This window comes from Alligator mississippiensis, chromosome 12 (assembly GCF_030867095.1).
Source record: "Alligator mississippiensis isolate rAllMis1 chromosome 12, rAllMis1, whole genome shotgun sequence".
In the NCBI taxonomy this organism is placed as follows: domain Eukaryota; kingdom Metazoa; phylum Chordata; order Crocodylia; family Alligatoridae; genus Alligator; species Alligator mississippiensis.
In genome coordinates this window covers 583,821-609,890 of record NC_081835.1, presented here as the reverse complement: position 1 = coordinate 609,890, position 26,070 = coordinate 583,821, and the positions used below count along the sequence as shown (strand labels likewise).

At 68.4% G+C, this 26,070-nt stretch overlaps 2 protein-coding genes across 8 annotated transcripts; both read right to left on the bottom strand.

Moving 5' to 3' along the window:
• Positions 1 to 2: 2 nt before the first annotated feature.
• USP19 (ubiquitin specific peptidase 19) lies at positions 3 to 13,473 on the bottom strand. 7 transcript variants are annotated; one of them, XM_059716104.1, is made up of 25 exons: positions 13,145 to 13,471; positions 12,587 to 12,715; positions 12,239 to 12,372; positions 11,556 to 11,966; positions 11,063 to 11,327; positions 10,656 to 10,812; positions 10,477 to 10,548; positions 9,911 to 10,026; positions 9,346 to 9,554; positions 8,991 to 9,189; positions 8,761 to 8,894; positions 8,415 to 8,573; positions 8,225 to 8,335; positions 7,849 to 7,959; positions 7,574 to 7,675; positions 7,112 to 7,252; positions 6,687 to 6,805; positions 5,776 to 5,913; positions 5,265 to 5,632; positions 4,838 to 4,948; positions 4,171 to 4,387; positions 3,910 to 4,062; positions 3,597 to 3,760; positions 3,320 to 3,498; positions 3 to 298 (listed from the first exon to the last, which is right to left on the bottom strand). In XM_059716104.1, exons 1-25 carry the CDS (start codon positions 13,236 to 13,238, stop codon positions 170 to 172), a joined length of 4,122 nt encoding a protein of 1,373 aa, XP_059572087.1. In that variant the 5' UTR covers positions 13,239 to 13,471; the 3' UTR covers positions 3 to 169. The 7 variants fall into 7 exon arrangements, with proteins under 7 accessions (XP_059572087.1, XP_059572083.1, XP_059572082.1 ...); XM_059716100.1 differs by having other exon boundaries at positions 9,346 to 9,560; positions 13,145 to 13,470; XM_059716099.1 differs by lacking the exon at positions 3 to 298 and adding an exon at positions 612 to 1,643 and having other exon boundaries at positions 13,145 to 13,473.
• A 342-nt stretch (positions 13,474 to 13,815) lies between these two features.
• LOC102567932 (laminin subunit beta-2) lies at positions 13,816 to 26,034 on the bottom strand. The gene is made up of 33 exons (XM_059716097.1): positions 25,889 to 26,034; positions 25,036 to 25,205; positions 24,757 to 24,892; positions 24,215 to 24,288; positions 23,557 to 23,745; positions 23,391 to 23,454; positions 22,662 to 22,861; positions 22,297 to 22,417; positions 21,977 to 22,165; positions 21,715 to 21,894; positions 21,324 to 21,436; positions 21,172 to 21,251; positions 20,953 to 21,088; positions 20,694 to 20,849; positions 20,422 to 20,549; positions 20,136 to 20,256; positions 19,738 to 19,930; positions 19,521 to 19,664; positions 18,278 to 18,509; positions 17,923 to 18,086; positions 17,592 to 17,816; positions 17,285 to 17,502; positions 16,944 to 17,040; positions 16,501 to 16,873; positions 16,132 to 16,316; positions 15,797 to 16,038; positions 15,504 to 15,707; positions 15,291 to 15,435; positions 14,954 to 15,161; positions 14,726 to 14,867; positions 14,400 to 14,576; positions 14,093 to 14,252; positions 13,816 to 14,015 (listed from the first exon to the last, which is right to left on the bottom strand). The coding sequence occupies exons 1-33, from the start codon at positions 25,929 to 25,931 to the stop codon at positions 13,879 to 13,881; spliced, it is 5,346 nt and encodes a 1,781-aa protein (XP_059572080.1). The 5' UTR covers positions 25,932 to 26,034; the 3' UTR covers positions 13,816 to 13,878.
• Between the last annotated feature and the right edge of the window lie 36 nt (positions 26,035 to 26,070).

The window sequence follows — 26,070 nt, the reverse complement described above, 5'->3', positions numbered from 1 at the left end:
GGCGCGGTTGTACAGTTTAATGCGGGCACCGGAGACAAACACCAACTTTGTACAGAAGGGGCGAGCCCCGCCGCCCGCCCGCGGCCGTGACACGCGGGGCCGGGGCCGGGGCCGGGGAGGGGGCAAAAGTGCTCGAGAAAGGGACGCGGCTGCGGGCGGCGGCCCCGCCTCAGTCGACCTCCTCCATGTTGCTGTAGGACGGGGCAGGGCGCTCGGCCGCGCCGGCGAAGTGGTCGGGGACCGCGTCCGGGGCCACCTCGGGGGCCGCGCCCGGTGCGAAGGGCCCCGCCGTCACCCCCTGCAACCAGAACACAACACAGGTTAGAGGGGCGCCAGGCCGGCTCCAGCCCCGGGCTGCCACCGGTCCTGCCCCTGCCAGCCCGCGAGGAGACAGGACGGGCATCGATTCAGCAGCACGGGGCCAGGACAGCGGCAGGCTTGTTCCTGGGTGGGCGCCTGCAGCACCACGCACCGCTGCAGCCCCCCGCGCTGGGGCTCCATACCTGCCCAGCAGCGCAGCAGAGCCCGCCAGGCAGCCCCAGCCCCAGCCCCGCTCCACCGCACAGCCCTCAGGAGAGCCAGGGAGGCACAGAGCAGACCAACACCGTGGATCGTAGAACAGCCGGGCTTTATTAGTGCATTCAGACGCAAGGGAGGGAGCAGCTTTCTTCCTCCTGGGCACCCTCCCTGCACCGGGGGCCAGCAGCTGCTGCCCACAACAGCGGGGCAGCACTGGGAGCAGGCTGGGTCCTTGGCGCGGGGCCCAGATTCAGAGTGCTTCCCTAAGATCCACCCCACTTGGTCTGGCCACCAGGGCCCTGCACCGTGGGCATCTGTCGGGTTGTAGGGTCCATGGGCTGGCACACCATGTCCAAACAGCTGCACAGGCTCCCGAGCCTGCTCATGCCACAAGGCAGCATCTATGTGCCAGTGTGAGCACTAGGTGACGTGGTCCCAGGAAGGGCCTGGTGCCAGCCCCAGCCTTGCAGCAGGTCAGAGTCCAGCCAGGTGCGAGCAGCAGCCATGGGCATTGGCGCGCAGAAGGGAGCAGGTGTTGTACAGAGCTAGGGAAGCCTCCTCAGCCCCTGCCTGTCCTACCCCCCTGGCCTCCAGACCAACCCCATTCCAGTTGGGGCCGCAGCGAGCAAGTGGGCGCTGAGCAGCTCATGGCCACATGGGGCCTTTGCTGGATCCTGGCTGAGTCCATCCCTGTGGCGGGGCACTGATGTGAAGGTTGGCGAGCTGGGAGCCTGGTGGCCTCTCCCCAGGGGAGCAGGGCTCTTGGTTCTGGCGGGAGGTGAAGTCTGTCCTGGAGGCTCCAGTCCTGTGCCCTGGCCAGCACCTACCTGGTGAGGTGAGTCCTTGTCCAGGTGCAGAGCAGCCCTCACCAGGGGCAGACTTGTGCAGGGCAGGCCCGGTGCCTACCTCCAGCGTGGCTGGTAGAGGAGCGGGTAGAAGATGTTCAAGAAGAAGGCCACGATGGCAGCCATAGTGCCCAGGACAAAGTACCGCACGCAGCCCTCGTCGGCGTGCTCCGGGAGGGTGGCCACCTGTGCCCTGACCCGTGGGTCACGGGCCTGCCAGGGCGCCGCAGGCAGCTCCTCTTGCTCTTCAGCCTCCAGTTCCTGCCAGATCAGAGAAGCCTGCGATGTGGAAACCTGCGTCAGCGCTTGGAGAGTAAACGGGCAGGACCCCTTGCCATCCCCGACCCGCGCCCGCCGGCCCCGGCGCCCCACAGCCGTGCCCGCCCCACGGCTCCTGGCAGCCTGTGGTCCGTGCGGCGACCCCGTGGCAGGCAGGAGATGGGCGGGTGGCACAGGGAGCTCCCGGGCACCAGGCAGGGTCCGTGCGGGTGGTGGAGGAGGGTGCCTGGCAGGCGGGGTCCTGGTCCAGCAGTGCAGCTTCACCCAGCCCTCGAGGCTTGGCTCCCAGAGGATTACATGGCACAGGCACCAGCCAATCACAGCCCAGCTGCTCCATATGCAGGACCTTCCAGACAGCAGCCAATCGCAGCCCAGGCTTTGCAGGCGGGAACACGAAGCTCACTCATAGGACAGCCAGTCACAGCTCAGCTTCTGCAGGTTGGGGGGGACGTGGACGACAGCCAATCACAGCCCAGGCTTTGCAAGTGCACAGGAGGATTATTCAGTGCGGCCAATCGCAGCTCAGCTTTCCAAACGCAGGCAGATCAGCGAAAGAACAGCCAATCAGAGCAGTGCACGCCCAGGGGCACACGTGACCCTGGGCGCAGCAGGGAGCCTGAGGGCCTGGCAGCCAGAGCCACGCAGCACCCCAATGACGGCCCGTGCTGGCCTGGCATGCCACTCTCCTGGGCCGGGGGCACCAGCTGGCCCTCGGCTCTGTGCTGACCTGACCAGGGGGAGGCAGGGGCATTGCTCCTCAGACTGCAGAGGACTCTTCCAGGAGCCCCAGGTGGGGCCTGGCTCAGGGGCAGGGTGGCTGGCGGTGCCCCAGACCCCTGCATGCTCCCTCCATGCCTGCCGCTCTGCTCCAGCTGCCTCCAGCTGGGAGCGCCAGTCCCGGGCAGGCATGCAGGGCACTGGGCAAGAGCAGCTAAGACAGATGGACAGAGGAGATCAGCGAGTACTGAGAACGGGACCTGCAGCCTGGTGGGCAGGGGCCGTGCTCCCAAAGGTCACAGCTCAACTGAGCACTGCGGGGGTGGGAGTAGCGGCTCAGGCATGCCAGGATGGCAGGAGGCGGCGGGTCCCTCACCCCCAGGTTTTGGCACGGCGCTAACCCCATGGCAAGGCCTGCTGGCAGCCCGCCGCAGGCTGCCTCAGCACAGCTGGAGACAAGACTTACTCTGCCACCCAGCTGGCCATGGAGCCCCACGCCAAGCTCCCCTGAACACAGGCCCTGCTCCAGTACAAAGACCCCAGATCCTGCCTGAGGGGATCTGGGGATCCCCAGCAGCACTTTCAGAGCAGCACAGCCACCAAACCCAGGGCCTGGCCTCCCCCAGGGTTCTGGGTCCTTGACACCAGGCTTCTCTGTGCTGCTCCCACGTTGAGGTGGTGGGGGTCCTACTGGGATGCCCACCTGTGCAGCTGGCAGTCACCTTGGCTACCACAATGGGTCTATGCCCACAGCTGGTCCCCACACCACACGCTAGCTACAATGCAGCCTGCCCCAGCGGCTCTCTCTGTGGGCAGCAGGCCTAGTGCATCCTCCTGTGAACAACGCCCATGCAGGGCGAGCAGGGTGCCAGTTGCCCCTCCCAGCAGGTGGGCACATGTCAAGTGCCAGTGCAGGCTGCTCCCGCCCCCTTCCAGGCCCAGCTCCCCGCAACTCTCACCTGGCTGGCAGCTGCCTCGGCAGAGCTGGCCCGCTCAGCGCGGCGCTCCGGGGCCCGGCCCTGCAGGGGTCTCTCCACAGGAGAGTTCCGCCGGCGGTAGAAGAGGACGTAGGCATAGCGCGTCACCACCTGGCTCTCATCCACCATGGTGACCGTGCTGTCGTCAAAGAGCCGCCAGCCTGTGGGGAGGAGAGAAGAATCAGTCACTGCCCATGGCAAAGCCAGCCAGCTGGGAGGGGAAGGGAAGGCCGTGGGCCGGCCAGGCTGGGGACCTCACCCATGTCGCTGCGCTGGCTGTTCTTGTCGCTAGGCAGGCGGGCATAGGCAGTGTAGTGCCCGCCAATCATGCCCCCATAGTGGTTGATCACCGCATATAGGTCATACATGGGCAGCTGCTGCTCCTCTTTCTGCCCGATGCAGAACTTGCTCAGGTCCAGGCTCCTGGGGACGTGCAGGTTTGTCAGTGCAGCTGCTACTCCTCCCTCCCCGCCATCCCAAGGCCATGCCCAAAGAGCTGCAGGCTGGCAGCAGGCTCTGGGAGAGCCCTGGCACCCCAGGAAGGCCCGTCTCCAGCCCCTGGGGCTGCTCACCGGACTGGGAAGTCGACCATGTCATTGATCTTGTCCCGCCAGATAAAGCTGCGGAAGGAGAAGCGCTTGAGCTGGATGATGAGAACGTTGGGCAGGCGCCATAGCATCAGCTGCTTGGAGGCTTCGCGGTGCTGCTTGCACTTGGGGCAGTACCTGGGGAGATGGAGGAGGTGCTGGTCATGGGGCAGGCTGGGGCCTAGACTGGTGGGGGGGCTTTGCCCACCCCCAGTATCAGCACTCTAGGCCCTGCCCACTGCTCACCATGCCTCCTCGGGGGCCAGCACTTCAGGCTTGGTGAAGAGGTTGAGGCACTGCTCCAGGGTGAAGTGCCCGGTGCGGGCCGCCTCGCTGGCTGAGCCCGGGTCCTCCACACACTCCAGCTCCTTGGACTGCACCAGCACAAACTCCTTGAGCCGCTCATTATTCTTCCACACCAAGGCCAGGGAGCAGTCATCAGCCAGCTCCAGCGGGCAGTCACCTGTGGGGTGGGGGAGTTTAGCACACTGCCTGCCCCACCCCTCTGTCTCCACCACTCCAGGGCCCACAGGATCGTCATGGCCAGCCAGGTCTGTAGGCTCCAGCTCTGCTGCCTGTGAAGCACTTCCCCACTGGCCGGCAGGTCAACAGGGCCCTGGGCACACCGGCTCCTCCTGGCAGGGTCTGCCAGTCAGGGCACTGGCTGCCCTCCCAAGTGGTGCAGGACCTCCTGCTTGGACAGCCTGGTCATGACTGGGTCAATGTCTCCCTGCAGCTCCACCCAGGGCACAGCAGAGCCAGAAGAACCCAGGAATCCAGGCTGCTGGCTGGGCACTTTCCCTACCTGCTGCACAGCCAGCAGAGCTCCAGGCCAGCCTGCCCCCCCACCCCTAGAAGCCCCCACAGTGCACCGTGCTCAGCTGCACCACCCCATGGTGCCGGCTGGGCTCACCTTTGTCCTCCAGCTTGTGCTCCTTGTTGGCTGCGTCGATCTTGTTGATGTAGAACTGTGTGGCGTGGGCACTCAGTACCTCAGGTGGCTGCTGGTACCCAGGGATGGCAGCTGGAGGTGGCAAGGGCAGCATGTTAGCAACGCTGCCAGCCAGCTCTGTGCCATGTTCCAATGCACAAAAACCTTGCAAGCCAACAGGGGCTTCAGCCCTGACCTGCCATGTCACCTCCCTGCCCCATGCTGGGCTGGGTCTGATCTGTCAAGCCAAAGGCACCCGCCCCAGCAGGGAGTGGGACAGGCAGGCTGCCCAGCTCAGCCCTGCACTGGGGCCAGGCACCCTGGCAAAGGGCAGGGGTGGGCCCCCACAGGCTCTGCCCAGGGGATTCACAGCTGGGGCAGGAGCAGCAGCCAGAGGCTGGGTGCTCACCTTCGGGCTTGAGGGCTCTCTCGTAGGAAGGCTCCTTCTCCCCATGGCCCTCGCCTAGCGCCTCCAGAGGGTGCTCAGAGAAGTCAGAGTCCAAGCTGAGGAAGGAGCTCCGGGCTGCAAGGACCTTGCTCCGAACGGTGCTGGTGTCCCCCAGCTCAGGGTGTAGCTCTGGTGCAGGGGGTGAGGGCTGGGGCTCTGGCAGCAGGTGGGAGACCCGATCCCCATCTCCTGACTCAGAGGCTGGGGCAGCCGCTGTGCAGCTGCTCTTGGCTGGGGGCTCCGGCTTCTCGGGGAGCAGAGGCTGTAGGCCCTGCTCTGGTGAAATCCTGCCCAGCTGGAAGGGCGGCTGGAACACACTGACTGAGTACCTGAGGGACAGAGAGGCATCAGGGCAAGCTGGGCCAGGGCTGTGGCTGTGCTGCCTCTGCCCAGCGCCAGGCCTGGAGCCTTCGGCTGGCTGGGGAGGGCACCCCTAACGGGCCCAGAGGCTTGTGCTTGCCAGAGCCCATACCTGGCATAGCCCTCCAGGAGCTGGGCCAGCCGGGCATAGGTGAGGCGTGACTCCGGCACACTGACGAGGAAGGGGAAGCCGATGTTCTCAGGACGACACAAGGTCTTGTGGTCCGGCCAGTGCGTCTTCTGACAGAGTCTGCAACACATGGCCACTGAGTCCCATGTGGGCCTGCAGCCCCCACGCTGCCCACAGCCCCTGCCCTGCCCAGCCCTAAGAGAGGCTGAGTCTGCCTCTGGTTTGAGCAGCTCTACCCATGGTAGGCTGGGCCCTGCTCCAATGTGGGAGCTCCTATCCCATGCCCTTAGGCCAATGTGGGCAGCACTGCACCCCTAGGGCCCAGGCCCCCCTGCCCCAACTCCAACCAGGCATATAAATATCCTTTAAGAAATACAATTGGTCTCCTCGAATTACATCAGTTAAATGATTAACCCATAACACAGCAGCTTCCACACAGCTGCTGCTGGGAGCTGCTCCTGGCGCACCTGTGAACCACCAGCTAATTCAAGGCGGGCAATTATTTTGGGCAGAGGGACGCTTACTGAGTTTTGGCAAGCCATCGAGGGCCACATGACAGGCAGCCCAGGGCAGATAAATATTTATTTTCTAAATTTTTTAGGGGCCCTGTGAGCCAGATAGAATGGCTGCATTTTGCCCACCCCTGAGCCAATTGCTTAACTGATGAGTCAATAGGCTTCTTGCTACTTTCCTCTTAGTCTAGGAGTACTATCCCCCCTCTTCCTGCTGGGGCACCCTGGGGCTTTCTTTTGCCCTTTTCCTGCTAGACCGGGCCTGCCCCAGCTAAAGGATAACTGTAAGCTACCCAGTTATGACTGCACTTATTGGTTAAGCAACTGTTGAACCTTTCACATCTCCACCCCCAACACTGCCAAGACAGGTACCCAACTCACACGTTGCAGTAGCCCACACGGTAGCACCTCGTGCAGCGCCGCAGCTTCTCATCCTCTGACTGCTGTTTCTTCTGGCAGGCTGCACACTTGGAGATGGGCACGCTGGGCACCTGGGGGCGCTGGGGGAGACAGGAGGCACTGGGGGGGGGGCAGGCCAGGCCCTGCACAACAGCCCTGCCCCACCCCCCCGGGGGGCATGGCAGGGCAGGCCCCAACATGCAGGAAGGGAGAAGGGCTGGCAAATGGAGAGTAGCTTCTGCGAGGTCGACCGGGCAGCCTAGTTACCGGCATGGCCCATCTCCCAGGCGAGGAGAAGCATTAGTGCTTTTTCAGGGAGCTCCCGCCCCTGTGACCCCGATCCCCTTGTGGGGCCCGCAGCTTTCCCTCCAGCTGCCAGGAGCAGCATCCCTGCTCCCGCCCCATACCTGCTGGACCTGCAGCACCACCACGTGTTCCTTGGCCAGCTCTGGGGACAGCACCTCAAAGCAGAGCAGCAGGTCCGTGGGGGACACGGTGTCCAGGGAATGGGAAGGCAGAAACATGCGGTGGAAGCGGTTCTTGATCACCTACAGGGGAGCAGGTGTGAGCCTTGCCTAGCACCCCTGCCTCCACGCACAGGGCACAGTCCATTCTCACCACCACCACAGCACAGCCTACCCCTCCCTTGCCACCAGTACCCAACAGTGGCAAAGAGACCCTGAGGCAACATGGAAGGCAAGCAGGGCACCCAGCCCAGCCTGGTCAACCCTGCTGTAACCGCTGCAGCTTGTCTCCCTGCACAACGGGAACTACTAAGACCATGCTGCACCCAAGGCACTACTCGGCTGTGCTGGCAGGAAGCTGCCTGGGACCAGACTCAGCACAGAGCCCCAAAGGCTGCTGCTCACCTCCGCCAGGCGCAGGTTCTCTGACTTCACGTGTACGCTGTGGGCCACCGAGTCTAGCACCTCCATGGCACTGGAGTTCTCTTTGCTGATGCTCACGAGGAACTGCCGCAAGAAAGGCCACGTCAGCCAGTCCCACGGGGCCAGGCCTTCCCTGGCAGCCTTGGTCTGTGCACGTGACGCTGGCTGTCAGGGTGCCTCGACAGGCCCAGCTTGGCCCAGTCACTTATCTGGATGGGAACGGCAACAGCTTCTGGCACTGGGGAGGCTCCTCCTACCTTGATGGGCTTCTTGTGCGGCTCCTTGGCAAAGAAGTAGACCGTCAGCACCTTCTGCTTCTGCGGCAGTGGCACAGGCAGGTACAGGAAGGGATCAAAGGTAATAGATACCTGCACGCAGAGACAAAATCAGCCCTCACATGCCAAGACCTCAGGGGCAGAAAGAGAGAGCGAGCAGAGCACAACTCCGGGGCCCAGGGCACAGCTCTACCCAGGGCAGGCAGGACAGCCGGGCAGGGGCAGGGAAAGGAGTCCTGGCTCCCTCCACGTGGCAGCTGGTGGGTGAAGGGAAGGTGGACACAGAGGGTCACAGCTGGGGCCCTTGCGCTGTGCCATGGGTACCTGTGAGCATGGGCTTGGCCCACTCCCGCCCTACCTTGGAGCACACAGGGCACACCAGCTTGGACTTGTACTGGCCCTGGAACAAGTCCACGATGAAGGAGTCATTGCGCATCTTGTGCCGCTGCCATGCCTCCTCAGCCACAACCTGCAGGGAAAGAGAACGGAGTTCAGTCTGGCACCAGGTGCCCCCTGGGGCAGGGTCGGGCTGGGGGCAGGGCACTCACCTCATCAGGCCGCCCATCCGAGTCCACCGTCTCCGTGTAGGGCTTGTTCTGGATGCGGTTCAGGTCCTCGTGCAGCCCATCCAGCAGGAAAGCCATGAACTCCTGTGCATCGTGCTGGGCGTAGCCCGTGAACTGGCTGGCCTTGCTGGCCACGATCGCCTGCGGGCAGACAAGGTCACGATCATGGTCACAATCAGGGGCCCCACCCCAACACGCCAGGTGCCCTCGCCACGCAGGACTCAGGCCTGTGCCAGGGCGGAGAGTGCTGGCTGCTAGGGACAGCAGGAGACGGGGTCACCACAGCAGCCCAGCAGATGACTGGTGCTGCCACCAGCACAGGCCTCACCTTCAGCTTGGAGGGCTGGAAGGCATGGTGCGTGCCCTTCCACAGCGCCCGCAGCAGCACAGCAAAGCCGATGGCCAGGCGCCCACCTGTGCCCAGCGGGTTGTTGTAATTAATCTCAGACTCGAAAGAGCAATCTACGGTAGAAGCCAGTGAGAAGGGGGTGAGGACAAGGGGAGGGAGGAAGGCAGCGCCACCTGTGTCCCCACCCGCAGCCCCGGAGCCCCACTCACCGTGGAAGTAATCCCGCAGCTCCCGCGTGTTGGACAGGGACTGGATGACACTGTTCATAAAGCAGGTGTTGCCTAGGTTGACCAGCCCTGTGAAACCAGGTAGACACACCTTCTTCTCCTCCTCCTCTTCCTCTTCCTCCACGCTCTCGCTGCTCACCGGGCTGTGTGTCATCGGAGGCACCATGCACGTCGGCTTCGGCTGTGACCCGGTGGGGAAACATGGACAGGTGTCAGGGGTTTCACTCCCAGTGCGGGGGTCTGGAGCCATGAGGGTCTCTCCTGCAGCCAGTGCTGCCCACCCCAAGAGCGCCCCATGGCTCACAGTGTGGCAGGGGCCAACCCCACAAGTGCTCACTGAGGGGACATGTGGCTCTGGCTTCACGGCCATGTGCTCAGCAGTGGTGCGGGTGGTGACGCCATCCAGGCCACTGTCCTCCACCCGCGGCTTCTCCTTCTCGCCTGCCCGGGCCTCCTCCTTGGCGGACAGTGGGAGCTGGTTGTTGCCTGGCTGGCTTTTGTCCAGGGGGGTAGGGCCTGTTGGCATGGCCACCTTTGCACCACCCACTGCACCTTAAACAGGGGGAAGGGGTGGACCTGTGGTTAGCAGCACGGTGTGTATGGAGGCTGGTATGGGGCCCGGAGCCACCGTCATGCTGAGGCACTGCAGCATGCCCCACATGCTAAGCCAGACAACTACAGCTCCCCATCCCAGGCTCACCAGGTCCCTCAAGCCCCCCCTGCAGCCCAGCAGCCTGCTTCCAGCTCTGCATCCCCTACCAGTGCTACATGGGCTACAGCAGCCCCTGCCCAACCCCAGCAGCTGCACCCCAGCGCCCAGCTGGAGCCTGCAGAGCACCAGCCCTGCCCTGCAGAGGTTGCACCATGTGCAGGGGGGGCCAAGGGGCAGCCGGGGTACAGACCTCGTGTGGCAGGAGCCTCCAGCCCACCCCAGCGCTGGCTCTGGCGCTTCTTCAGGCAGATGTTGATGCGGGAGACAGTGAAGTTGTAGGTGCACTGCTCTGGCTCGATGAGGTTCCTGCATGACACCAGACACCTCAGGGGTTGGGGTCTGGAGACCCCCCACCCCCAAGCTCCCCCTAGCCAGTGCCAGGCTTGGGTCTTAAACATGGCTCTCCTGGCTGGGAGAGCCCCAGCATCACAACCCCTGGCTGAAGGCGCAAGAGGGGCCCAGCAGATAGGAGGCAGCATTCTGCCTGGACACCACAGCCCCTGCCCATCCCCCCGTCCTGCCTCCCACAGAGTGCTGGGACTCTGCAGCTAGAGCCATAGCCTGCTGGCACAGGGTGCCTGCCTCACCCAGTGCCCCATGGCCCAGAGCTGGACGTTAGGACCATCTGAGCTGCACTTAGCTGTCCTTCCAAGACACCACTGACAAAGCCTGCAGGAGGCCCGAAGCAGTGAGGGTGACTACCCCCAGCTAAGCGTGGCCCTAGGGAGCGTGGGATGCTATGGGGAGGCACCGTACCTGAGTTTCACCTGCCACCGGAACACTGTGTGGGAGCCACAGCCAGGGTGAAGGCGCAGGAAATTTGCGTCGCTACAGGCAGAGCGGAGAGGGATCAGAGTAAGGGCTGTGGCCCCCGGTCAGGCACATGTGGCAGCCCCAGCCCTGGAGCCTGCCAGCCCCCGCCCTGCCAGCGGTACCTGGTCTGAAAAACCAGCGTGAAGTCCTGCTCTCGGAACAGCACCTTGGAGCTCTCCTTGTGGATCTCCTTCACGTAGACGTGCACCACCACCAAGTCATTCCCCTTCTCATACGAGTCGTTCTTCACAAACGTCAGGCTCACGATCGGCTCTGGCTCTGAGGAGTGTGAGCACAGGTCAGGGGTAGCGGGGGTGTCCCAGTCCCACCCCCAGGAGCCCCATAAGGAGTGGCTGTTGGCCACCCAGGGAGCCAGAGCAGGCTGCCCAGCCACAGACCAGAGGCCACTGGGCTCCCAGGCCAGGGTGCAAGGACCTCTACAGCATGCACTTGGTGACCTTTCGCTGGGGTCACTCGGGTTCCGAGCACCCAGGTAAACCTGGCCTCTGATGAAGCTCCCAGCACCTACCATCCACGGTGGCTTCCAAAGCTGCCTCATCCTTGGACCAGTCCCTCTTCTCGTTGTCTCTGCTCAGGAGCAAGGGAGCAGCGATGACTGGGGCTGCCTTGGGGCCCTCACCTGGGGCTGGCGTGCACTCCCAGCCCCGTGCAGCTTCAGCTGGGGGCAGGACTCTCTTCTCCAGGCAGGTGGTGGCAGGAAGGGGGAACGTCTCTGAAGGGTCCACAAGCGGCTGCATTTCCACGGGCATGGGCTCTTTCTCCAGCAGCTCCACCTGGCAGCATGGGGGCATGTGGTGAAACATGGCTGGCGCGTGGGCTCCCTTCCAGCCTACAGGCCACAACCCTCTGCAAACGGCTCTGCCCAGCCCCCAGCTCTCCCCTCCCCAACCCCAGATGGGCTGACTCCCAGGACCACTGAATGTCTGGGGCACCCATAAGGCAGGTGGAAAGAAGCAGCCCCCACCACCTACCAGGGGCTGTTCAGGGCCCCTCTCCATTACCTTCTGCAGGGGCAGGCTGGGGTCTGTGGCAGGCGAAGGGGCCTCGCTCTGGCCACCCCTGCCATTGCGCCGGCTGCCTGCTTTCCCACCATGTCCCTTGCCGGGCTCCGGGCCCTCCACGACCCTGGCGTTAGGTTCCTCTTCCGACGGTGCCGCCTTGAGGTACACGGCCCGCTTCGCGCTGGGACCACTCAGCAGCCCGGGGCTCAGCGGGGTCCTGCCTGCCAGGGCCTCGCTCCTGCCTGGAGCTCGCTTGGGGTTGGAGGGATCCCGCTTAGCCCGGGGTGGCTCTAGGCTGCTGTCCGCCTGGGGCTCCACGGGGGCCACCTCAGCAGGAGGGGCCTTTTCCTTGCCGTTCTCCCAGCACGCCGCGCCCCACGCTGGCTCCTTGGGCCCGTCCTTCCGCCTCTTCTGTGGAGGGCAGAGGTGCGGTGGGGACACTGCCTAGCCCAGCGGTGGCCAGTCCTGCCCATGCCTGCATCCCTGGGCACCACCTGCCCACCAGAGGCTCCCAACCCCCAGGTGCCGACGGGGGCCTCCAAGGCAACAGGCAGGTCTCCACCTGCTCTGAAGCACTACGATGGGGTGAGGGCTTCTCCCGCATCCCAGCTAGCTCCCGTGGGAGCAGGGATGCCCAGCCTCACCCTGCCCGGCCCCCCCCCCCCCGATGCCCCCAGCCTTACCACCAGCGAGGCCCAGGTGTGCAGCGGGATCTTCTTCTGCAGCACCAGCTGGAGGAAGTTGCCCTTCTTGTGCTGCACGCGGCTGCAGGAACTTTCGATCTCCTCGTAGAACTGGCAGCTCCACTGCCGCCCGTCTGCAGAAACGGGGACGTGATGGTCCGGCCATGCACCCGCCGGGGAGCCCCGCTCTCACCTTCCCTTGGCCCCGGCAGTCCCGTCACACCCCTGCGACCCCCTGCCCCCTCCACGCGCCCAAGCCGCTCGCTCAGACGCAGCCAGCGGAGCAAGTGGGAGACCCCGTCACGCCACGCGCTCGCGGCCCACGCTCCGGCCAGCCACGGCCCGCACCTGGCAGCTTGACGATGCAGTCAGTGTCCGTGAACACGGTCTCCACGTCCTCCACCTTCGGGGCGCTGCTGCCCAGGTTCAGCTTGATGATGATCTCGTCTGCGTTCTGCTTCCAGTCCGGCAGCAGCTCTGCGCAGGGAAGGGAGACGTCACCCCCGCCCCGCGCGGAGCAGCGCCGGGGCAGGGAGAGCGCGGGACGGAAACGAAGGGCCCCGCGGGGGGGCAGCAGGCAGCCCAAGGGGGCGCAGGCCGGGGCAGCGCTCCCAGCTGCAGGGCCGCTCTGCTCGGGGGTGGGCGCTGCCCCCCGGCCCCCGCATGAGCAGAGCCGGGCGCCGGCAGCCAGGGCCCCGCACGAGACGCTGGGGGACACGCCGGCAGGTGGTGTCCGCAGCCGCCGGCCACAAGCAGCTCCCCCGCCAGCCCCGGGGGGCCCTGGCCTGCGGCCCCCGCGCCGCTACCGGGCCCGGCCCGGCCGGGGGCAGCGCCCGCGGGCTCGGCGCGGGACGCGGGGGCGGCGCTCAGGCCGCGGGCAGGGGCCGGGCCGAGCGGCGCGCTCACCGTCGCGGCTCTCCTGGTTGGCGCGGTCCTTCTGCCGCTTCTTGCAGGCGGCGTCGTCCGCGCCCCTCGCCCGCCGCCCGGCGCCGCCGGACATCTTGGGCCGCTTGGGCGAGGCGCAGGGCCCGGGCGCGCTGACGGAGGCGGGGTCGGCGCGGCGCCTCCTGCCCGGCCCGGCTATCTTGGCGGCTCCGCGGCGCCGCCCCGGCCGGCTCGGGACGGGCTCCGCTCGGCCCCGCAGGGGTCACGTCGCTCTCCGCTCCGCTCCGCTCCCAGCCCGACCCGACCCGACCCGACCCGCCGGATGCGGACGCGGCCCCGCCCGTGACGCACTTCCGGAAGCCGCGCCGGGCGCCACGTGACCGACGCCCTCACGTGACGGAGCCGCTCTCTCCCCCTCTCGCTGCCCGGTCTGCCCCGCCCCCTGACATCACGTCACAGCCAGGCGAGGCCAGCGCGCCCCCTGGCAGCAGGGCGGACCCCGGCTGGGCAGCCCCTGACCTTGGCGCTGCCCTTGGCCCTGCCGGAGCCCCCGCGTGCGGCTGCGCCCGGCCCGGCCCGGCCCGGCAGCGAGCGGAGTGCTCGGAGCGCTGGCAGCGCCTGGCGTCCCCGGGTGGGCAGCCGCCCCCGACCCAACCCAGCCCAGCCCAGCAGCGAGGGCGCGGAGACAAGGGGCAGCGCCAGCCGGGCTTTATTCACACACAAGCGGCTGCGCCGGGCGCGGCGCGGGGGGGGGGTCACTGGCAGGTGTTGTAGATCTGGATCTGCTCGTTGATGGTGCCCAGGATGCCCTTCATCTTGGCCTCCAGCCCGTCCAGCTGCGCCGCCTTCTCCTCCAGCACCCGCTCGTTCCCCTCGTACGACTCCTCCAGCGCTGGGGGGCGGGGGGGGGGCAGGTCAGCCCGGCCTCCCCCCGCACCCCCCCGCCCCGCTCGCACCCCCCCCGCTTACCGCGCAGGCGCTGCAGCTTGCTCTGGGCGTCCCGCAGGAGCCCCTCGGCCTCGCCGCGCAGCCGCTCCGCCCGCGCCCGGGCCCGCACCAGGCTCTGCGCCTTGCGCTCCACCAGCTCCTGCACCGTCCGGTACCTGTCCTGCAGGTGCCCCTCCAGCTGCTGCGCGCGGCCGGGGCCGGGGCCGGGGCCGGGGGCAGGGTCAGGTCCTCTGCTCCCGGCTCTCCCTGGCCCCTCGGCTGCCCCACCCGGCAGAGACCCCCGGGTGGGGGAGCCTGAGAGCAAACCCCGGCCCTGCGCCCTGCCCACCTGCTTGGCCTCCCCGGCGCGGAGGCGCGCGGCGCTGGCCGTGTCCTGGGCCCGCGTGGCCGCCAGGCTGTTGTTGGCCCGCTTCATGCGCAGCACGTCCAGCTGCCCGTCCAGCTGCCCGGCCCGGGCCAGCGCGCCTTGCAGCTGCCGCTCCGCGCTCGCCGTCTGCGCCTGGATCTGCCCGTGCCCGGGGCAGGGACAGCCTCAGCCCCACGCAGCTGGGCTTTGCCCAGGACGGACCCTCTCCCGGGGAGGTGGGGGCCGTGCCCCCGCCCCGCCGTGGGTCCCAGCCCCCCGAGCCAGGAGCGGGCAGCAGCTGCACGTACCTCGCCAAGGGCCTGCTCCGTGTGCCGGATGTCGGCGCTGGCACTGTTGATGGCACTCGTGGCTGCGCTCTGGGCCTGCCTGGCATCCTCCAGCGCGCGCCGCACCCCCTCAGCTGTGCTCTTCACGCCCTCTGCCCGCGACCTGCAACCAGCACGCGTGTGGGCAGCCGACCCCCCCGCCCCACGCAGTGCCGAGCTCACCCCCGCGGCCGGCAGCCCAGCGCTCACTTGGCGCGGCGGGCATCGCGCAGCAGCTGCTCGGCTCGCCGCACGTCGCCGGCCGTCTGCTCCAGGATGGCGTCGACGTTGGCCAGGCTGCTGACCCGCTCCTTGATCTCCTCGGCCAGGTGACGGATCTGGGCAGGCGAGGCCGGGATGGAGAGCTCCAGCACCCGGCTGGCCACCGCCTCGATGCTGTCAGGGTCGGCCCCCTCCTCTGGGAGCAGGGGCAGTGTCATCAGCACGGACCGCGGGCATCATGCGCCGAGGCAGCCCTCCCATCCCATGGCACCACCCTGCCCCGTGCCCACAGCCCCCTGCCCTTCCCTGACCCCTGGGCACTCACGGTTCAGGAAGCTCTTGATCTGCTGGATGAGCTCCCGCAGCTCCTTGTTGGAGCGCTCCACGCGTGCCCGCGTCTCGTTGGCTTTGTCCAGCGCCGCCTGGGCCCGCAGCCGCGCCTCGTCCGCCTTGCCCTTTGCCAGCGCCACCTGCCACGGTGCACAGGTGCTCAGTGCCCGGCGCAGCCCCTCCCGCCCTGCGCCCCCCCAGCACGCACCTGGTGGGCCAACTCGTCCACCTCCCCCAGCGCTCGGCGCAGCTCGTCCTCGGCGTGCCGGGCCCGGTCCAGCGCGTTGTCAGCCGTGGCTGCCGCCCCAGTGCAGCTCAGGCCGCCGCAGTGACGCCTGCCGTCCTCATCCCGGCAGCCGGCCCCCCCGCAGGGGCTGCTGGAGCAGGGCACGTCCCCCGGTGCCCCGCACACCTGCAGACATGGGCGAGAGCTGTGCCATGGCTGTGCCGGGTCGCCCCAGCCCCACGCCTGCCCCAGGCTTTCCCGCAGCCCGGCCCCACCTTCTCGTTGATGCGGTGCAGGTGCAGGGCACTGGCCTTGGCCTCCAGGTCGATGAGGGCGCGCCGGCTGGCCGCGTTCTTGCGGTTGAAGTCGTCCCGTCCCCGGGTCAGCAGCTGCTCAGCCCGGCGCCGGATGGCTGCTGAGTCCCGCACGGGGCTGGGCACTGCCAGGCTGGAGGCGTTGGCACGGCGCTCTGCCTCCTGCGACTGGGCATGAGACTGGCGCACGCTGTCGTAGGCGCCTGCTCGGGGGACAGGCGGCCACGGTGTGAGACCCCTGCCCCGGAAAGTCCCTGGCTTGCCCCAGCTCCAGCCCTGGCCCCAGTGCCGCTCACCCAGGAAGTTGGAGTCCTTGAGGCGATGGAGCTCCTGCGCCAGGCCGTGCAGGCTGACGTTGAGGCCGCGGGCACTGCGCTCCAGCGTGCCCAGTATGTGGCTGGCATTGAAAGTCTTGTCCTGCGTGGCCGTCAACTCCCCCTCCAGCTGTGTCAGCGCCTCCGTGGCCTCCTCGATGCCCCGCCTGCCACGGGCACCGGGTGAGCTCCCGCAGCCCCGGCCCCAGCCGCCCTGCCCCTGCCAAGGACTCTCAGGCTGGCCCAAGGACACCAACCCACCACCCTGGTACTAGTAGCGGGGTCTGCCCGTGGAGGAACGCATGCAGGGGCCTGGGCACCGTGTGGGGTCTGTCCCAGCCGCCTGCTCACCGCAGCTCCTCCATGGTGCGCATCAGGTTGGTGACAGCGGCCGCGGTGGCGTTGCGGGCTGCAACAATGGCCTGCACTGTGCCCAGCTTCTCTTCCAGCTGCTTGAAGTGCTTCTCGAAGGCGCCGGCCAAGCCGGTGTGCTGGATGTGGCGGGCACGCTGTGCCAGGCTGCGGGTGCGGGCGGCCAGGTCCTGCACGGCCCGGTCCCAGTCCCCGAAGCACTGGTGGCAGGGCCGGCAGTCGGGGAAGGCGCCAGTGAAGCCGCGGGCGCACTGATCACAGCGCACGCCCGAGACGCCGGGACGGCAGGCGCAGTGCCCGGTGGTGCGGTCACACTGGGGGCTGGCGATGCCGCGGGGGTGACAGTCGCAGGCTGTGAAAGGGCAGGGGTGTCAGTCGGGGGCCTCTCAGTGCCCCGTCCCGCCCCGCCCGGCAGCACTCACCGCGGCACTGCTGGCCGGGGTCGCCCCAGTGGTTCTCCTGGCAGTCGGCGCAGGTGCGGCCTCCGAAGCCCGGTTGGCACGGGCACTGCCCTGTGAACTGAGACCAGCACCTGGCTGCTGTGAGCAGTGCCCTGCCCTCCCTGCCAGGAGGGATGGGGAGCAGCGGGGACCCGGGCAGAGACAGACCCTGCTGGGGTAGGTGGTGGGGGCCTAGCGCAGCTCGCTGGCACTGGGGTTTATGCATCCTGCTGGACTCGCCTGCGCCCAGACCTGCCACCACCACACCGTCCTGCCCCCCTGGAGCCTGCCGTCCCCGTGCCCTCCCGGGCTGCACACCTCACCTCGTTGCAGGCCGGGCTCTGGGCATGCAGGGGGTGGCAGCCGCAGGGCTCGCAGCCCCGGCCGCTGGCCAGGTTCCAGAAGTGGGGGGCGCAGCGGTCGCAGCTCTGGCCCTGCACATGGGGCAGGCAGTGGCACTGCCCACTGCGCCGCTCGCACCGGCAGGCATCTGGCGACGGGCACTCACTGTGCTGCGTGCCCAGGGCATGGCAGGAGCAGCCTGTGGCCGGCAGACACAGTGTCAGCCCTGCTGGGACCGGGGCACGCCCAGGAGGGAAGCCCCCTGCCGTGTCCCCGGCCCATACTCACGCCTGCAGGAGCGCTGGGCAGCATTGCCGAAGTAGCCAGGCTGGCAGTGCTGGCAGTGTGTCCCCTCGGTGTGGTACAGGCAGCGCTGGCAGTGCCCAGTGCGTGGGTCACAGGCGCCTGGGTCGGCTGTGTCGATGTTGCCGCTGCACTGGCAGGGCCGGCAGTGCCCACCCGCCTGCTGGGGTCTCCCAAAGTGCCCGGGCGCGCACTCCTCGCAGCGGGGCCCTGTGGTGGCCAGAGGGGGCTAAGAGGCGGCTGGACCCCCGCCCCGCTGAGAGAGGAGGGGGCCCGGCGCCCGTGCTCTTGGCCCACTCCACGCCGTGGCACTCACCGGCGTGGCCCGCCTGGCAGTGGCAGACCACCTGCCCCGAGCGGGCGTCCTGGTGGCAGGAGCTGGCGAAGTAGCGGGTGCTGCCGGGGCCCTCAGGGCAGGGGCAGGGCCGGCACCGCTCACCCGAGCCCAGCGCCGGGTTCCCAAAGTAACCCGCCGCACACCTGCGGGGCAGGCAGAGCATGGGGGCAGGGCACCAGTCCGGCCCTGCGAGGGCACCCCTGCCCCTGCACTGCATAGGAGCCCTGCAAGGGGACCCCCCGCCCCCAGCACCCTCAAGGTGCCCCCCGCTGCCACCCTGTACCCCCCCATCGATGAAAGGAGCCTGCCGGCCTGGTGACTCCCTGCCCGTCACCTCTGGCAGCGGTCGCCGTCCGTGTTGTCCCGGCAGCGCAGGCAGGAGCCGGTCCGCAGGTCGCACTCCTCGGCGTGCCCATTGCACTGGCAGGGCCGGCAGGCGGGGAAACCCCAGTGGCCAGGCTGGCAGCGGTCGCAACGGGGCCCGAAGGCGCCTGGCTGGCAGTGGCACTGCCCCGTGGCGCCATCACAGACCCCATTCAGGGCCCCGTCACCGCTGCACTGGCAGGCTGGAAGGGCAGGGCTGTGAGTGGGGGCAGAGACGCACCCGCCCTCACCCCAAACCGGCTGCAGCCGGCAGGAAGGGGCCCCTGGGAGCCAGGGCAGACCGGGGGGGGGGGGGGGTGCACCAGTGCAGTCACACCCCAGCTCTCCCCCAACACTAAAGCCACCTGCCCGGGAGAGGCAGCAGCATTGCTCTTTGGGCAAGGCCAGAGCATCTATTTGCTCCATGGCTTCTTATCTGGTTCCTGCTAATCTCTCTTCACTCCACAGGTGCTAGCAATCCTCTGTCCTCACTACTGGCCTTGACATGCCACTAATCAAGCGACCCTTTCTTCTGCAATGTTGCTACGTCGGCTCCTCCTGGTTCTCCCCCAGTGCACGCCCTGCGGACTCGTCCAGAGCCTTAGCTCAGGCACCGTAACGTTAGCTGAAGGGAAAGTTAACTGAGTGCGGCGATGTGTTGGACGCACTGCGCAGATGCTCAAAGTTGGATTTTGTTTTGTGAATGGGAGTAAGAGATGTACCTTTACCTAGAGCCGCTACCAGGCACATGCAACAAGGTTTTGGACTGCCTGGCTGGTCGTGTGTGTTAAATTGAACGTGCCAAGCAGCACTTTCGCACGCCAGCTGCTATTGTTACGCTTGCTTCTGCTTTGCTTTTAAGGTGAGCGTACAGCACGGAGCCCCCAACACGTCAGTAAACCTGCGAGTTTCTTGTTAACAGGAGAGAAACCCGCCGTGTCGTGTGGGGTGATGGGACTGTCTGCCGACCCTGCCCACTCCTAGGTCTGCCTCACCCAGGCATCGCCCCGAGAACGCGCCTGGAACCAGGGACCCCACGCCTCGAACGTGCCCCCGAGGATGGGGCCCGCAGACCCCGCCCCAATACACCATGGGAAACAGCCCCCCCAGCCAGAAGCAGTGCCCACCCCCCAACCAAGAGCATACCCCAGAGGCACCTCCCCAGAGCAGCGGCTGGGGGCACTGGGGCAGGGGGAGGGGGAGGGGGCACTCACGGCGGCATCCACTGGGCCCGAAGCCGAAGGTGCCCGGGGTGCAGAGGTGGCAGCGGCGCCCCATGACGTTGGCCTTGCAGGTGCACTGCCCGCCCTGGGGGTCGCACTCGGAGCTCAGCGAGCCCTGGGGGTCGCAGCGGCAGGCTGCGGGCACAGAGTGGCATCAGCGTCGGCACCGGGCGGGCACCCAGCAGGGGATGGGGGGCAGGGGACTTACGCAGCGCCCCGCCGTGCAGGATGGCCGACATGCTGGTGAGCAGGCCAGCACACGCCTCGGCAGCCAGCGCCTGGCCCACGGCCCAGGCGTGCTGGGCGCAGCGGTACCGCTCGAAGGTCTCTCTGCGCCCCAGTGCAGCGGCGTCCCCCGCAATGAACATCTCCATGGAGGAGTAGCGCGGCACCAGCACCAGCTGCGGAGCAGGGCATGAGACAGGCACTGTGCCCTGCCCGTCAGGCATCCAGCCACCCAGGTGGGCACCGAGTCCTGTCTGGGCTGGGCACCAAGCCTCCCCTGGTATGATTCCCCCACTGCCAGCACATCTCCATCACATGGGCACCCCTGCCCCCAGCAAGCCCTACGGCCCTGGCATGTCCCCCCGCGCTCCAGGCACTCACTGAGTCGATGAGGATGGCGACGCCAGGCTCCGGCTGGCGGGACGAGTAGCGCCCGAGCTCCAGGCGGATGGTGTAGCTGACGCCTGGCTCCAGGCAGACGGGCTGGGACAGCACCACGTGCCTGCAGGCGGGTGGGACAAGGTGGTAAGGACAGGGCGGCCGGTGTGGGGCAGGACACCGGGCACAGCGATGCCACCACTGCCCTGCACCGGCGCCCGCACAACATAGCGTATAACACAGCAGCTTGTTACCCACAGGCAGCTGCCCTCATGGTGGGGGCCCTCACCTGGCGTCGGGCGGCAGGGCCACAGTGAGCAGGTCATCGTCGGGGATGGTGTTGCCGCAGGGGCTGCTGGTGGGGATGCGGCCTGGCCGCAGCACTGACAGCTTCACCTCCTCCCACGGCTCCGGCAGCTGAGAGCAGGACGCAGTCAGTGCCTGGGCACTGATGAGTGGGGGGCGTGCAGAGGTCTGAGCAGGGTGCCCCGGGGGTGTGACCTGGGGCTCACGGCGGGATGGGGGCAACTGGGGCTGCACCAGGGGCAGGACGCTGCTCACCTGGGGCTCGTAGCGCAACACGACGTCGTAGTCCATGGCGGCTGGCACATCGGCAACGTGGAACTCCACCGCGCCGCCCTGCTGCAGGTGGGCGAACCCCGTGCCCGTCCACGTGGGCGAGCGGCCGTCAGGGGCTGTGCGCGGCACTGCCGAGCCCTGCGGGGATCACGCTCGGTTGCAGCAGCCCAGCACGCACGTGGCACGGGGCCTGCCCTGGCACAGCCCCTTGGCAGGTCTTTCTGGGCTCGCGGCCCCTCACCTGTCGCAGCCGGGCATCTTCGGCCTCGTAGGTGTAGTGGTCCAGGCGGATGCGGAAGTAGCCGGGCTCCACCTGGTGGCACTGGCGGCCCAGCATGTGGGCACGGCAGCGGCACTGCCCCATCTCTGCCACACACCTGCCGCACGGGCACCATTAGGGACCTGGGCAGCGCAGGGCACCCCCGAGCTGCCCCAGCCCTGCTCCCCCAGCGCCACTCACTGGTTGTCCCAGGCACCTCCCACGTCGCAGTCGCAGGCACGGCAGCCGGGCAGGTCGTGGTTCAGGGCCCAGTGCTCGGGCTGGGGGGAGACACGCCGTCAGGGCCTCAGCGCCGGGGCTGCCGCGCGTGGCCCCAGCCCCCCAGCACTCACCAGGCACTGGCTGCAGCTGCGGCCGGTCACCAGGCGCTTACAGAAGCAGTCGCCGCTGACGGGGTTGCATGGAGTCCCCTCTGACACAGTCCCGCGGGAGTCGCACTGGCAGCCTGCCCGCGAGAGCGGGGTGGAGGGCACCTGCATGGCAGCCTGCCCTGGCCCCCCAGCACCCCTTCCCTGCGCCTGAACTGGGGGCACAGCTGCAGGGGCAGGGAGCCCCCCAGCACGGCCCTCCCCAGGCCCTGCCAGTGCCCCCACCTTGTGGCACGGCTGCAGGAGCCAGGCCCCCCAGCACTGCCCCACCCCCCAGTGCCCCGGCTGGGCTGGAGAAGCCCCCGCCCGTGCTCCTGCCCCAGCACCCCGTGAGGGGGCAGGGCCCGGCACCTACGCTGGCAGCCCTGGGGGTTGTCGGCGCGCAGCCCAAAGAAGCCCATCTTGCAGCGGTCGCAGCGGGGGCCCTGCACGTGCTCCTTGCAGCGGCATTGCCCAGCCAGCATCCCCAGCGCCGGGTCATCGTGACTGTCGCACAGGCCCCCGTCCAGGGTCCCATCGGGGTCACAGTCGCAGGCTGCAGGCAGGCAGGCCGGCCAGTCACCACAGTCTGTCCGTCCCTGGCCACAGCTGCCCTGCCCTGCCCTGCGGCCCCTCACCTCGGCAGGCGCTGGGGTCCCGCAGGTCGCGCGCGGGGTCCTTGTAGTAGAAGGGCTTGCAGAGCTCGCAGCGCCGCCCCATGGTGTTGTGCTGGCAGTCGTCACACACGCCACCGCTGGCATTGCCCGTGGCCAGGAACACGGCCATGTCGAAGTGGCACCGGCTGGCGTGCCCGTTGCACTCGCACCCTGCAGAGACGCCAGCACCGGCTTCACCCCCGCAGCACCATGGCCTGGCATCCCCAGCTGTTGCCTGCTCCCCCTGGCCCAGCCAGACCCCTCCTGGCAGCACGTGGGCACAGGTCCCTGTGGGCACTCACTGCGGCAGGCGTTGGTGCTGTGCCCCTCGGCCGGGCGCCAGGGCAGGTCATGGTAAAAGTCGGCACAGGTCTCGCAGTTCAGGCCGTGTGTGTTGTGCTGGCAGACGCAGCGGCCGTGCACCTGCGGGGAGGGCAGCCATGAGACCCCCACAGCCTGAGCCCTGTTCAGCCACAGGGCCCAGGGGGGCCCGGCCCGGCGTGGGGAGGTGGAAGGACCCCAAGGACAAGACCAGGGACCTTTTGGCCTGCCCTAGCCATGGGGAGCAGGGCCGAGACCCCCAGGCCCACCCCGCTTGGGCGCCAGGGCATGAGCTGCCCCATGCCCAGTGACAGGAGCCAGCTCTGCCCGGGGCGGGCGGCCGTACCATGCCCTCGCGGTCGGGGCTGCCGGGGAGTGGGGCGCACTGGGCCGCGTGGCCGTAGCAGAAGCAGTTGCCGCGCAGCACCATCTCGTACACAGCGTAGTAGTACTTCTCCTTGATCTCCCGCCGCGAGTCCAGCAGGTCGTCGCCCAGCGTGTGCAGCTTGGTCAGGTTCACCCGCAGGTTGGTCACACGCACCAGGTCTGTGGGTGGCAGGAGGCTACTGCCAGCCCCCACGGGCAGAGGCAGGGGCCAGGGCCAGGGCAGGCCCCCAGCTTTGCAGCACTCACAGGTGCTGCCCCACCTGCTGCACCCCAGCCCTGGGTGCCCACCCCAGCTGCCAGCCCCACGATGCCTAGTCCCAGCTGGCCCAAGTGCTGCCCCTCGGTCTCTTTGCTCGTGCTGGCAGGACCCCTGGCGAGGGCTGGCTGGCCCTTCCCACAGCCTCCAGCCCCAGCCTGCGCCTCCCCGCCGCTCCCGGGGGCCAGGCACATTCTGCAGGGCAGGACAGGACACAGAGCATGGAGGGGGCATGCTCCCTCCCTGCAGCCGCGGGCTAAAAGCAGCAGTAGCCAGAATAACTCTGCCCAAAATAGGGTCCAGCAGCGCTGGGAGATGGGTGGGCAGACGGGCAGGGATCCCCGCGCCAGCACAGCCAGGCGCGTCTCCCGGGCTGCACAGACCCCATGCGTGCCAGCCCAGCCCAGCCCCCACCCCGCTGGCTCCACTCACTCTGGATGTCGGGGCTGTAGGGGTCCCGGATGGGCAGGGCCGGGTCCAGCACCCTGTAGATCACCTGGAGCACGAGAGCACAGCCCTCAGCCCATGGGGCCCTGCCTGCCTCCGAGCCACCGCGGCGGCTGGGCCTGGCGGGAGGGAGCCGTGCAGGGCTGCTCACCTCGCCCTCTGTGGACGGCTCAATGTCCGAGTAGCGGGACTCGCAGATGACGTCGTCCACGTGGCGCAGGGGCCCACGTGACACGCCTGGGAAGGAGCTCGCACAGTCGTAGGCGAAGTAGCGGTAAACCCGCCAGGTGCGGCCAAAGTCGGCGGAGCGCTCCACCAGCATGGCAGCCGGGCGGAAGGTCTGCGGGGAGCACCCGGTGCGTGAGCCAGGGCTTGGCCACGGGACCCAGCACGTCAACCATAGCATGGCCCCAGGAGCAGATGGGCTGCCCATGGCAAGCCCATGGGAGATGGTGTGTTCACCATAGCAAGGCCACAGGAGCCAACACATTGGCCATGGCACAGTCATGGGAACTAGCACATCAGCCGTGGCATGGCCGTGAGAGCTGGCACGTTGCCCACAGAATGGCCACAAGAACCAGCACGTCAGCCACGGCACGGCCGCAGGAGCTGGCGTGTCCATCGCAGCATGGCCTAGACAGGGCCAGCGCATCCTGCCCCCGGCGTGGCAGCAGGGAGGACCGTGGCAGAGGCAGCACGAACCGTGGTGATGGGATGCGCAAGGCCTGAAGGGATGGGCCCGGTGCAGTCGCACGGCTCGCTGCCGGCCAGGCCAGGCGTCCCACCCCCACCAGCCTGCCAGGGCTCACCTTGAAGGTCATGATGAGGTGGGTGAAGTGGAACTCGGCCTCCAGGTCCAGGTGGATGCTGACCTGCTCCACCCCTGGGGAGGCAGAGACGGCCCTGAGCCCGGCGGGGAGCAGCCAGCATGGCTGGGGCAGAGGGCACACTGGCCAGGGTGGGGCGAGGGCACGCTGGGCCAGGGGGGTGGGGGTCATGCTAGGCAGGGGCTCCCTGGGGCACCACTGCAGAGCTGAAGTGACCCCCCCAGCATCCCGGCGGCTGCCGAGGGCCGGGCCAGGCCTGGCAGGGGCCCAGGCTGGAAATAGCCAGGCCGGAGCCATGGCTGTCGGATGAGTCACTGTTTCCTGCACGTGGGAGTGAGGGGAAGGAGATGCCCCAGGGACCCCACGGCAGGTCCCGCCCTGGCCAGTCTCTGCCAGGCTGGGGAGTGCAGGAGGAGCCAGGGCCCGCCCGGGGACGCCGGCCCCGTGGCAGAGACACGTGCTGGGAGGTGGTGGGGGGCAGCCCGGGCGGGGAGAGGGCCGGGGCGTGGCGGGGCTGGGCGCACCGTTCTCCGACTGCCACCAGGCCTCCTTGCGGTGGGGCGCGAAGGTGGTGACGACACTGTCCACGCGGTGGCTGCGGGGGTTGGTGCGCGGGTCGTAGGGCCGGCGCGAGTCGCAGGTGAAGCACTTCTTCTCATCCTGGAACCACGCACACCTTACGGCCGGCCGGACAATCGCCCCCCACCCTTCTCCTTTCCAGTAGCGCCCAGCCTGTGTCTGCACCCTGCAGCGGCCGGGCTGACCCAGGTGCCCCCAGCCGTGCCCGGGCCCGCGCCGCTGACCTGCAGGTGGCTGACGATGCAGTAGCGCTGTGGGCGCCGCAGGCCGCAGGTGGACGAGGCCGAGAGCCGCTGGGCGCGGCCAACCAGCAGGTCCCCAGTGGCCGGGTAGCAGCTGCCCAGAGAGCAGCCGTGCAGGGGCTCAGGGTCCTGGCACTGCACAGCCCCCAGCACTGCGGGGAGAGGCTGCGGCTGAGACCTGGGCACAGCGGGGGCCAGGGAGACCGGGGCGCAGCGCCGTCCCTGTCCGCACAATCCAGGGGCTCGGGGGCATCCCCTGCCCCGGGGATCCCGGAGGGAAAGGGGTGCTGGGCACCGGTTTGTGCCCCTGGAGGGGTCCACGATGGAGGCTGGGTCCGGTGCCGAGCTGCGGCAGGCAGGGCGGGGAGCCCCCTGCCCCCGACCACCTGCTGCTGCCCCTCCGTGGGGACCGGACGCGGCCGGCAGGCAGGGCCTGGCGGAAATGGGCCAGAAATAGCTGTGCGGGAGAGCCCCCCTCCAGCCTGGCCCGCGGCCAGCGGCGGCGCTGGGGGCCTGGGCCCCGCCGGCCCCGCGAGACGCCGCCCCGGGCAGGAGCCGGCCCCGTGCGGCGCCCTGGACAGGGAGGGAGCGAGGGTCCCGCCAGCGCCCTGCCCGCTCCGCACCGCCAGGCCCGCGCCCGCTGCCCGCACCCGCACCCGCACCCGCGCCCGGCTGGGCAGGGCGGGGCGGGGCAGGGCGCAGACCCCGGCCTGGAGCTCCTGCGCGGCGGTGCGGGGGCACGTGGGCAGGGCAGGGCAGGGCAGGGCAGGGCAGGGGCACCGGGGGCGGGAGCAGGTGCGGGTCGCGGCTCGGGGCCGGCCCGCCCCGCACTCACCGGCCAGCAGCAGCAGCCGCCGCAGCGCGCCCCGCGCCCGCATCGCTCCGCTCCGCTCCGCCCGCTCCCAACTCGGCCGAAGTTTGTGCGCGGGGCGGCGCGGGGGCGGCGCGGGGCGGAGCGCACGGCCCCGCCCGGCCCCCGGCTGCAGCTCGCGGCGGGCAGGAATGCGGCTCCCCCGG